General features: G+C 38.8%; 1 protein-coding gene across 3 annotated transcripts in view; it reads left to right on the forward strand.

Annotated features, from left to right (window-relative positions):
- The window catches only part of cep85l (centrosomal protein 85, like), a 299,535-nt gene that overhangs the window by 270,971 nt on the left and 15,555 nt on the right, over window positions 1–13,009 (forward strand). For all 3 annotated transcript variants that reach the window (XM_043684467.1, XM_043684463.1, XM_043684471.1), the window contains 4 exons: window positions 1,252–1,360; window positions 2,698–2,883; window positions 4,813–4,965; window positions 11,378–11,532. In XM_043684467.1, the coding sequence (XP_043540402.1) occupies window positions 1,252–1,360; window positions 2,698–2,883; window positions 4,813–4,965; window positions 11,378–11,532 (603 nt within the window). The remainder of the gene's footprint in view (window positions 1–1,251; window positions 1,361–2,697; window positions 2,884–4,812; window positions 4,966–11,377; window positions 11,533–13,009) is intronic.

Raw genomic sequence — 13,009 nt, forward strand, 5'->3', positions numbered from 1 at the left:
ATCTGCCTTCCCTGTTAGGCCCCTTGCATTGAAATAAATGAAGTTTAATTTATTAGTCCTACCTTGTCCCTGCCTGCCTTGACTGTTTGACTCACTTCTGTTCTCAGCTGTACCCGTCTCAGATCAATCTCTTTCCTTACTATCTCCCTGGGTCCAACACCCCCCCCACCTTATTAGTTTAAATCCTCCCAAGCAGTTCTAGAAAATTTCCCTGCCATTATATTAGTCCCCTTCCAATTTAGGTGCAATCCGTCCTACTACTCTTGAGGACCTCCTTTTTAAATTTTTGCCTAACTCTCTGTAATCTCCCTTCAGAATATCAATCTTATCTTTGGGTTAGAGGAATAGGGTGGGGGGCTGAGTCTGGGTGTGATGCTCTTTAGAGTGTCAGTGCAGGCTCAATGGGCCAGATGGCCTCTAACTGCAGTTTAAGAATGCTATGATAAACATGTCTGCAGTTTGGGACTTCATCCACAGAAATGGACTTTCTGTTGACAAGTGTAGTCAGCTGCACATTATCTGACATCACAGACCAGTTTGTTTGGAATTGCATCCGTCTCTTTCGGGCATATTTCAGGTGTGACATTCCATGTTTCCTCTCAGGCCTTTGCTCGGCAGCCTTGAATTTACATCCACATATTTTGGCTCTATGTCCCCTTTTTAAAAATTCATGTTGTAATTAACAGTCTAGTGTGACCGTAAGTAATTCAGGAATTTATGAACCATTGCCATGACATTACATAACTTTAATCTTGCTGTTTTATTCTCTTTGATCTCCACAAATGGAAACTACAATTTCAGCCAATAAGGTGCAATGAGTGTTAAAAAATCGCTCTTATTATAATCATGAAATAGGTTGATCGACTTTGATAGTTTTAACAGTTTCCAAAAGTTTTATTGTTCCAGTCGATCTCCATATTGTTTAGGCTATTGTTATCGTGTTTTCGATGTTTACTTTAACATTCATTGGTTTAATGCATTTGTTCCAGTAAAGACACAAGAAATTAGATTCCATAACTGTTGATTATTGGGTGGTCAAGGTATCTATCTGACTTCATGTTGTTTGCATTAGTTGCCAAACCTGGGAATCTCCTTTCTCATTGGAGTTAAGAAAAAGACCTGGAGAGATCTTGACTGGATTAAGATTACATGAAAGAAATGGTGACAGAAGGAATAATTGTTTGTTTGGTGGCTCATATGATAATTTAAAGTCAGAAATGTATTTGACTCTCAATTTTCCTTTTTTTTTAGCCAGGAGCAACAGATTATCCGACTTCAGCAAAAAATACAAGAAAATGAACTTCGAGCGCAGAGAGCACTTTTGGAACGCTGTGATCCTGCATTCATGATAAAAACACAGGTGATTGTATGACATTAAGATAATATGATACGTCTGACTGTAATTCTTGGAGAAGGTTAAACTGGGACCTGCTATGACATGGTCCGGTCCAATGTTTGAGACTTCATTATGCAAGGAGGAGAAAGTATGGTCTGCAGATGCTGGAGATCAGAGTCAAGAGTGTGTTGCTGGAAAAGCACAGCAGGTCAGCACAGCAACCGAGGAGCAGGAGAATCGACGTTTCAGGCTAGAGATTTCTGCTGAAGGGCTCCTGCCCAAAACGTCGATTGTCCTGCTCCTCGGATGCTGCCTGACTTGCTGTGCTTTTCCAGCACCACACTCTCAACCTTCATCATGTAAGGTGATGAGGCTCTGACACTTGCTTAAATACCAGCAGTGTAGATCGTTTGAGATTGAGTGAAGGCTTCTGCTGACAAGACTGCTCAAGTCCATGGCTTTTGCTGATGAGACCAGGTTTTCTTGGCTACTGAGTTTTGTACATGAGGTCCAACTGAGGACCAGGCTCAAAATGTAGCCTAGATACTGGAAAATGTCATAGATATTAACCTGAGTAATGATGCCCAAATATTCAGTGAAGGTATGCATTGCCACATTTTCCCACAGTACCAAGGATCTATTTCAGGAATCTGAAGAAGGGCTTATGCCCGAAACGTCGATTCTCCTGTTCCTTGGATGCTGCCTGACCTGCTGCGCTTTTCCAGCAACACATTTTCAGCTCATTTATTTAAAGCAAACCTAAGCCAATCAGGTACTTGCTAAAAGTATTTCACTTCCCCTTGATTTGTGACGAATCTGTTGATCCCCAATGTGGAGATTTGAACCTACACTGTTGAAAAGCACTTCAACATTCAATGAGATTGCAAAATGAGAACATGTCTGTCCTCTCAGATGCAAATAAAAAAATGTCATGCCTCTGTCTCTGTTGTCACCTCTTTCAACACTTTGGGATGTAGTTCATTGGGTCCCAGAGAGGAGTCAACTTTCCATGTTATTTATTCAATGCTAGTTGTTCAATGCTACTTTTTCTTACTAATTTATTTGAATTCCTCATTCTCATTAGTCCCTTAGTTCTCTATCATTCCATGGCTCTTTCTCTGTGAAGAGAGACAAAGTAATTATTTAGCTTCTCGAACATTTCTCTATTTTCCTTTATAAATTCTCCTACATTTGCCTGTAGTGGACCTACACATATCTTTGCTAATATTTCCTTTTTATGTACATATAGAAGTTTTTACATCCGTTATTTATGTTGCTTGTCAGTTTGCTACTGAGGTAGGCAATATGTTGTTTCCCTTTTCATCACTATCTCCAATGCTTGTATATCTTTCCTTGTGCAGCATGAATCCCCATGTGAGAGTATGAGACATATACACCATATAGAAACATCCAAAGTGATTGATTGTGGAAAGAAAAACCTGGAGCAAAAGCTGTCTGCAGCGGAGCTTGAGATTGTGCATCTCAATGAGTGCCTCAGGAAAAACACCCAAAAATATTTGGAAGAAGCAAAGAAAATGGAGGAGAAGGTAAAACTCAATGACTATTGATACTTTACATGAGCATACAAGAAGCAGGGGTAGGACCTTTGGCCTGCCTAGACTTCTTCACCATTTAATAAGATCATGGCTGGTCTGATTGTGACCTCAAATCCACATTCCTGAGTGACTTTTACAAACTTTCACCACCATGCTGACGAAGAATTTATCTACCTGTAGTTTCTTTGAGCAACATATTCTGGAACTGACCATAGAGCTGACTACACCAGACCTGGCATTGTGCAATGGGATCGGATTAATTAATGATCTCATAGCAAAGGCAATGCTTGGTGGCAGCAATCATACGATTGATTGAATTTTGCAAGCAGTTTGCAAAATGGGCAAATAGGTCTGGAACTTTATTTTTAATTAAACTGGGCAATTATGAAGGTGTGGAAGAAAAGCTGATGAAAGTAAATTGGCAAATTAAATTTAAAAATAAAGATGGAGTGGCAGGCACTTGAGGGGATATTTCAGAATACACATATTGGATATATTCGAATAAATAAGAAAACTTCATAAGATCGGACCCACCCACCTGTGGTTAAATAGTAAAGTTACATCATTCATTATTTCTTGCCAATCTGAAAAATGACCCATTTGTGGCTGACTGTCTTCTTTCTATTAGCTGCCTTATCTTCTATCTATGCTAATATGCTACCCTGTATACCATAAGCTTTCATTTTGCACAATAACCAATGTGGCACTTTATCAAATATCTTCAAAAAAATCTGAATACAGAACATCCACCTGTTCTCAATTATCTACAGTATCAATTTCCTTTATCAATTCCTTAAAGAACTCTATTAGATTGATGAGGCATGATTTGCCTTTCACAAAACTATGTTGACTCTGCCTGATTACCTTTCTAAGTACTCTGCTGTAATGTCTTTCATAACAGCTTCTCACAATTTTCCTCTAACGGATGTTAAACTAACTAACCTGACATTTTCTACTTTCTATCTCGCCCCCTTTATAAAGAAGGTAGTTACATTTGCTATCTTCCAAATTAATTGGATCTTCCCTGAATCTGGGGGACCCTGGGAAAATTAAAGTCAATGCATCTACTAACTCATTTGGTACTTGTTTTAAGACCCTAGGATAACATCCATCAGGATCCTGGCACCTATCAGGCCACAGGTCCAACAATTTACCCACTACCACCTCTCTGGTGATTGTGATTTTCCTGAGATCCTCCTTCCATTTCCTGATTTAAAACGTTTCTGGAATGTTACTTGTCTCCTCTTTAGTGAAGACTGATACAAAATACTTTTTGTTTAATTAATCTGCAAAATCTTTATTTTCCATTATGAATTTTCCAGATTCACTTCTGTATGGGACAATGTTCATAACGTTAACTCTTTTCTTCTATAAATATTTACATAAACTTTTACTTTTTTAAATATTTCTAGATAACTTTCTAGATACTTTAATTTTCCCCTCTTATTAATCTTTTTGTTTTGTTTAATATTTTGTTCAACCTTCTGATCTGCCACCTTTCTATGCACTATTGTACGATTTATCTATTTAAATTTGATACCATCCGTGTCATCTTTAGTTAACTGCAATTGGTGGATCTGTCCCTTGGAAATTTTCTTCTTTGATGGAACCTACCTATCCTATGCATTCTGGAGTATCAGCTTAAATGTCTGCCACTGTTTGTCTATTGACTCTATCCTTCAATCTAGTTTGTAAATCCACTTTAACAGCTTTGCTTTCATGCGCTCATAATTATTCTCTTTTAAGTTTAAAAGTATTCTTCAAACAAAAATGTTGAATCCAAATCCATATAAAATGTAACCCAAGTCTCTTTGTTAAGTCAAGGAACATTCTGTGAAACAGAATTTCATTCAACATGGAAATGTATTCCCCAAATATAGAGGTCTGGATTCTCATTAATATTTCTGCACTATGTTTCAGGTGAAAGCACGCGAGAAATATATCAGCAGTCTGAAAAAGAAGCTGCAAAAAGAATCTGAGCAAAGCCATGAACGACAACAGAGAATAGAAACCCTAGAAAAGTACCTCGCTGATCTACCCACCTTGAATGACTTTCAGAGCCAGAGTCAGCAGGTAAAAAAGCAAAAGGTTTATCAGTTCTGGACTTTCAGAATTCTGACAAATATTTGACAAATGCAAAACAAAGCACACATGTTTTGAATGCAGTTTTGTACATTTCTTCCCAGCTATCTTATGTTATTTCCATTAGCTAAATACCATGGAGGCTGGTTATTGCATGATTATTCCATTTTTGGTGTTCTGCCTCCAACTGGCTGCTCAAAATGGTTTGCATCTTCACGGATGCTTCTTCCTTTGGGCAAAAGATTCCCACAAGTCACTGGGAATGCTGCAGAATGTTGCAGTAGGGCTTTCAGGATTTTCCAATGGCATTGCTAGTGTTGTTTCTCCGAGGCTGCTGTGGAGTTGGCTGCTGGATATGGACATATATATCTGATGCATACAGAAGGGATGGTAACTTAGATTCCCTACAGTGTGGAAACAGGCCCTTCAGCCCAACAAGTCCACACCAACCCTCCGGAGAGCAACCCACCCAGACCCATTCCCCTACATTTACCCCTGACTAATGCACCTAACACTCGGGGCAATTTAGCACAGCCAATTCACCTGGCCTGCACATCTTTGGACTGTGGGAGGAAACCAGAGCACCCAGAGGAAGCCCACGCAGACAGGGGGAGAATGTGCAAACTCCACACAGACAATCACCCATGGCTGGAATCAAACATGGGACCCTGGTGCTGTGAGGCAGCAGTGCTAACCACTGAACTACCATGCCGCCTGTTGTCGCTGACCTTGAAGTGGTGCCAGACTTGAGGTCGTTGTCATCAAACCCTTTGTTCCTCAGATGTCCAAATGCTGCGCTGGTGCGCTGGACACCATGTTAAGTTTTATCATCATTGCCTGCCCTTGCTGAGGATCCCACTCACCTGTGGCAGACTGTGGATTTAGGACTCACTTATTTGTCACTTTGGGATCCAGAAATCTGGATTGAAAGAAAGTCATCTTCAGTTCTGAGGGACTTAATAAGAAGAGAAGTGGGTAGGAGGAGAATGGCTTTGCATATATGACCCTGATACTAAATTATAGGATTTTATTTATAAGACTGTATTAATTCAGTACTGCCAAGAATCCAAGTTTGTGTCTGAATTCAAGACTCACGTAAAGTTGGCATAGTATCTTGAATACTTTCATTGTAATAGAGTTAATCCATGTTGTTCCAGACTTGCTGTGGATCATATTAGGCAGTGAGTAGTGTTGTGCAGTGGGAGCAAGCTGGTACATACCTTTTGTCTTCTAAATGTTTAGTCTAATGCCCATTTTCTCATATGCATCCATAAGTGCATCAACAATATTTTGAAATTTGGATTCTAAGTATGCACGCTGCATGTTTCAGCTCAATGAGATTGGGTGATCTATAATGCCTATAATTGCATATTGGAGACTACATGAGCAAAGCCACTTCCATCTACTCCTTTAGCCTTCCGTGAATATCATCCTCTTCTGCTTTCCCTCTGTCTGTCAAACAAAAAAAACGCATTAAGTAATTGAAGATTAACCAAAAACAAGTCACATGCTTCCAATTCTGACAAATTGCCCTCCCCATTTGAATGTAACACTGATTTTTGCTAAAATATAAAACCAATTAAAGAAGTGGATAGCACAGGAATAAATCTTTCCTTTAAATTATTTAAGATTTAGGATTAAGAGTAATTCAACAGGAAAGAATTGCTGTGATAATGAAACAAAATGTTCTTCATAATTTTGCAGTTCTGATTATTCCATTATAACGGTACCAAGATCATTTGCAATTATATTTTTCCTAACCTCAGGGGAAATTGGTCTTCCGAAACTAAAGCTAATGCAAAATACATTATGTACAAATTGAGCTACTGTGACGTGAAATTGGACCTTTATTACCCTGATTACATTTTTATTACATATATACTTCAACAAGCAAATCTTTAGGCACACAAATGCTGAATAGCGATGACTGATAGATTTGTGGATAGATACAAATAGGCGTTAAACACTCAAAGAATATGCTGAGATTTGGCCGTGATGCATAATTCAAATTCACAATGTACAAATCGTCTATTTACATGTTACCATATGAGGCTAAAATAGCTAAATGAGGCTTTCTACTTGGGTAGTCACCAAGTGGTTTTAATTAGTTTTTAGAAGCAAATTATTCAAAGGAAACGATTGCAGAATGTTTTATTACTGTAGTTAAACACATTTACCCATCTACAGCTCAAAAGAGTGCATAATTATGCAAATGTAGCTATAAAAACAAGCATCTCTGTATACTCCTTTGGCATTTCAATTAAGTTCTTTTTTTGCAAACAAAACTCCATCATAATTTAATTGAAGAATAGCTGAAAGTGATCTGATAGTAACCCATCTATTGCAGGGCATTTTTATTGTCCAAAGACCCATCTTATCTCCCAGGGAACTATTGTAACTGGTATCTATTTCTGGCTTCCAAACCAATCAATGGTTTTCTAATAAAGCAGGTTTTAAAAAAAAAAATATTTTAACTTCATGACAGCTATAGTAGAAGGAAATTAATTGGGTTAATTTAACTAGAGGAAATGAAAATTTGATATGCCCAATAACCCATAACATAAAGACAGGGAAGATATGCAAACACTAATCAGCTATTAAGAAGATGATCTTTGAGGTGAAGTTTGGGCCTGATGTATTTTCATCTCTTATATAAAACATACATACTTTGAGTTGAGGCAGAAAAAAATAAGGTAAGTGGTGACAAAAGAATGAACTCTGACCATCTCTCAGCTCTGTTTGTTACCAATTAGTTTGCCAAATTGTCAACCAAAGCACCACCATGAAGAGAAACCTTCCTCACAAGTGTGTGAGCAACCACATTGTCTGTCCAGCTGAGAACCCCACTGTGATGTTAAATTCTGGATTTTGCTCACTGTTGTAGATTGTCACAAATCGATCTGATTTTTGAGAACTCAATTCTCTGAGATAGATAATTTGTCTCATATTTCATATAATTTTCCTAAACATAATTAGCTTATGCACCTATGGAAGTTAAAGTTTCTCTGAACTCAGTATAACTTTATGTTGAATTAAATCAAAATTTCTTCCAGGTAATACATTATAAAATAATACAAAATAAGATTTATGCATTAATGTTAAAACAGCACTTTATAGATTTTATACATTTTACTTGGAAAGATATGGGGTAATAATATATGATGAAGAATGCAATATTAAAGGACATGCAAGGATAGCGAGACCATGGTTCTTTGTGTACATATCTTTGAAGGTAGCAGGGCAAGTTATCAAGCAATTCACAAAGTAAATAGGATCCTTGGCTTTATAAGTAGAGGCCTGAAGTATAAAAACAAATTGTACTAAGTCCTCTATAAATCACTAGTACAGCCTCTGCTGGAATACTATGTCCATTTGCAGACAAGAAATGTTTGGAATACTGTGTTGGTTTTAAGGAATAGATTTACTGGAGTTGTCCCAAGGATAAGTTATGCAGAAATTACTGGAGAAGTTGGGAATTTTTTTCTTCAGTAGAGAAGGCTAAGAGGAGTTTTTAAATCAGGAAGTTTATAAATGGAATCAATAACGATTTCCTTTGGTTGATGGGTGAATAACCAGAGGGCATAGAATTGAAGTGATTGGCTAAAGATCCAGAAGTGACACGAGGAAGATCTTCATGCAATGACAGTTTTGGGTGTTATTTGAAATGGTGGTCAAATTACATTAAATGATAGTGATCAAAGGGCACTTGGGGAAATATGTGAATATAAAAAAAGGTTGTCAGCTAATGAGGAAAGAATAGGGAGTGGGACACAAAAGACTGTTCTTTGAAAAAAATCAGCGCAGTCTCAATGAATCAAATAGCTTTCTCATCTGCTGTACAATTCTATGATACTTTTATATTGCCTTTTGCATCAAAAGACATTTCAAGGTGGGTAATGGAAAGGATGAAAATACTAAGTAAGAGACAGCAGGAAGAGTAGCCAAAGTCTTGGACGAAAGGATCAGATAGAAGGTAGGACGTTTGTGGAGTTAAGAAAGGGAATACTTATTTGTGGGTTTAGGAAGCTAAATGCATGGCAGCCAGTAATGTGGCAAAGGGAAGGAGAATACTTCCCAGGGAAGCAAAGTTGGCAGAAATAGATTTCTGGTGTTTGGGGTTGACAGACGGATTGGTACTGTAGAGCTGCAGGAGGTTTAAAAAGTAAGGATAAAGCACAAAGGAATTTTAACATCAGTCAAAAGAAACTGAAAGAGCCAATAAAAGGTCCTTGACTTCTATGGAAGTAACAGTTTAAAGGTGGAAAGAGAATCTATTTTTTGAGCTATTTCAGCCATTATAAAAAGAATGGAATAAAAGGAAAGGAAGACTTGCATTTTACATCGTGCTTTTCATGACTACAGAGCCTCACTAAGTGCTTTTATAGTCGATAGAATACTTTTGAAATGTAATCTCCGTTATAATCCAGAAAACCTGGTGGCTAATTTGTGCTCAGCAACAACAGCACTGTGATAATGACAGAGATCCATTTTGTGATTTTGCTTTAGAGAGAAATATTAGCCAGGACTCTGGGGATAACTGTCCTGCTGTTCTTTGGAACAGTACCATGGGATATTTTAGTTAAATCCAAACAGCAAAATAAGGCCTTTATCATCTCATTCAAAGGACACCAGCTCCAACTGTCCAATATTCCTTCACTACTACACTGGGCTGTCAACTGATTTTCTTCCTTCAAACATAAACAATCCCAATGGGGAGAGTATTATGAGAATGATGTGGAAGTGGTTGGTAGATAAGGCTGTGGAGAGAACAAGGACCCTGAAGTGGGATAATACATTATCAACATAGACACTGAGAAGGTTATTTCTGATTTAGACCAGCACAGTTTCTAATGCTAAAAGAGGGGTGAATATATAATTGGGAAAGTTCAAACTAGGAGTGTAAGAGAAATGAGAATGGATTTTGGAGGCAAAAACATTGCGTTCCTTGTTGTTACACATATTAGATCCAGGAACTGAAGTTAAGTGTAATATTTTATACAGAGGTTCCTTAGATAATATAAACGATCCAGAATGAGTCATTCTGGTGCAGTCTGAGCTTTTTTCTGGGAAAACAGCCTGCATAATAAATATGATGAAATAAGCTGCCAGAGGAAGTTGTGGAGGCTGGTACAATTGCAACACTTAAAAGGCATCTGGATGGGTATATGAATAGGAAGGGTTTGGAGGGATATGGGCCAGGTGTTGGCAGGTGGGACTAGATTGGGTTGGGATATCTGGTCGGTATGGACAGGTTGGACCGAAGGGTCTGTTTCCATGCTGTACATCTCTATGACTCTATATTCCTTGAAGTGAGATTATTCAAAAAACACAAAGTTCATATCACTAAAACACATTGGAGGAATCTTTTGCTCTCAATAGATGTGAGATTCAAGGCAGGAACAATATTGAATTCAGTAAGTGGGTGAGTTACCTAGACACTACTGCCTTCCTGTCTTCACTGCAATTATGTTTAGGATGACATTTGAGCCTGGCCACTAATTGGCCAATAAATGTTTAATTAAGGGCCTCATTCCACTGCTGTGGGGAGTAAGTTGGGAACTTCTGAGTGTAGGCTATCTCCATTGACCAGACTGAGGCTTCCTGACAAGTATAACCTACTCACTGACTTTGGCATCTGTTGTAAATGGCACTGCAAGACCAAAGTAAAATGAGCCTCTTATCACTTATTGACAGGACAAAGCTGGAAGGACAGGCAGAACATAGCATCCAGGTATGCTCAAAGTGAGTGAGTGCTACAAGTGAGTGAATAGCCTCGATCTGCACCCTGTTCCAGTCCATGAGCTGGGTGTGTGTCTGTAAGTGCACAGTTTCCTTGCTGCAGTGTTACAATGATGGTTGCCAGTGCAGCCCAAGGTGCAACATTAAAGTGCAAAAGCATCCTGTCAGTTGATTTGAAATGTGCCATGAGGGTACTGAGGCTGACATGACAGATGTCTGTGTCTGTGGACATGAGGTGTGCACCCAAGATATTGAGGTCACTGCAGCAATCAGCAACTGAATCCACCAGATTCCCACTCTGGGTTCCATGTCAGGTTTTCCAGATGCCAGGCTTGTTTGATGCATTTGTTAAGATGGATGTCTGAACATTAATGATGCGAGTTGAGCTATTAACAAGGCATTTAACAATCAATAATGCCTTGTCAATTGACATCTCACCACTACATAGCAAAAACCTCATAGCACGACTTGTATAAAGTATAAAAGGTCTCCATGGCGAGGTGGACCTTTCTGCACTCATTGCCTGAATCTACTATGCATCTCATCGTAGGCCACATCACGCAGACTCCTATTAGATTCCACCCTCTATCCATTATGTTTGTAATTCATTGTCCCTAAGAAGAAAGATATTGTTCATTATCACACTTTATTATTGTCATTGCAGCTTATTTTACTTGAAGAAAAAAATGAAAAATTTCAGGATACGTTCAAAGATTTGGAGAAAAAGCTAGGGGAGAATCGAATCCTTTGCAGAGAGAAGGAGGTGCTTCTGGAGAGTCAGAAGAAAAGGGAAAAGGCCTTAGTTGCCACTGTACAAAGGTATGATCCGTTCAGTTATTAATTTTACATCGTTGCGAGGATTAGGGTGTCATGGAACTGATATTTATTTGAAGGGAATTAAAGGAGATTATTGAAGTTAATTTGTAATCATCTGCTGTTCCCATGGATCCCCTTTCACAGATCTTTATCTTCAGTTTTGCTGCAGAGATTTTTATGGTGATCTTCAATAGCCACCTGAGATTCCCTTTACAGATTGCTGATCTTGTTGATCAAAGTTCATTGTCAATTTTGTTCGCATTCTACAAGAGTCATAGAACCCAACTCAAATATTTTAACAAGGTTCCTATCAATTTTGAGAGGTCCACTCACACATGAGCGGTATGCTTCAAAATAAATTTCGATCATGCACAGTTCTATTTTTCAGCACGAATGGGCCAGTAGCCAGATTAAATTTTCCCATATTCCCCATTTAATACTAAATTATTCAATAGATTGAAACAGTTTGTCTCTGAAAATTCAGATACTGATCGCAGTAAAAATGCCAGGATCACATTCAATGGGAGTCTGCACTGCTGATCCTGTGAGTGAAGTTTGTTCATTTACATGGAACATTATAGTGCAGTACAATCCCTTCTGAAACCCATTAACCTACACAATTCTATTTTCCTCTATAATGTTTATCCAATGACCATTTAAATGCCCTTAAACTTGGCAAGTCTGCGACTTTTGCAGGCAGTGTGTTCCACACCCCAATAGTCTTTGAGTAAAGAAATTACCTCTGATGTCTGTTCTATATCTATCATCCCTCAATTTAAAGATACATCCCCTCGTTCTAACCATCACCATCTGAGGAAAAAGGCTCTCACTGCCCACCCTAATTAATACTCTGATTATCTTATATGTCTCAATTAAGTCAATTAAGTGTTTTCTCGTAAGACTTTTCTTCCATACCTGGCAACATCCTGGTAAATCTCCTCTGAACTCTTTCCAAAGCTTCCACATCCTTCCTATAATGCGGTGACCAGAACTGTATGCAATACTCCCATGTGCGGCCACACCAGAGTTTTGTACAGCTGCAACATGACCTCATAGCTCTGAAACTCAATCCCTCTACCAATAAAAGCTAACAACCATACACCTGCTTAACAACCCTATCAACCTGGGTGGCAACATTGACACCAAGATCTCTCTGCTCATCTTCGAGGAGAAAGTGAGGTCTGCAGATGCTGGAGATCAAAGTTGAAACTTTATTGCTGGAACAGCACAGCAGGTCAGGCAGCATCCAGGGAACAGGAGATTCGACGTTTCGGGCACAGGCCCTTCTTCAGGAATGAGCAGAGAGTGTTCAGCAGGAGAAGATAAAAGGTAGGGAGGAGGGACTTGGAGGAGGGGAGTTGGAAATGTGATAGGTGGAAAGAGGTCAAGGTGAGGGTGATAGGTCAGAGGCTGGAGATCAGAGCTGAAAATGTGTTGCTGGAAAAGCGCAGCAGGTCAGGCAGCATCCAGGGAACAGGTG

Source organism: Chiloscyllium plagiosum, chromosome 3 (genome assembly GCF_004010195.1).
Source record: "Chiloscyllium plagiosum isolate BGI_BamShark_2017 chromosome 3, ASM401019v2, whole genome shotgun sequence".
Classification (NCBI taxonomy): domain Eukaryota; kingdom Metazoa; phylum Chordata; class Chondrichthyes; order Orectolobiformes; family Hemiscylliidae; genus Chiloscyllium; species Chiloscyllium plagiosum.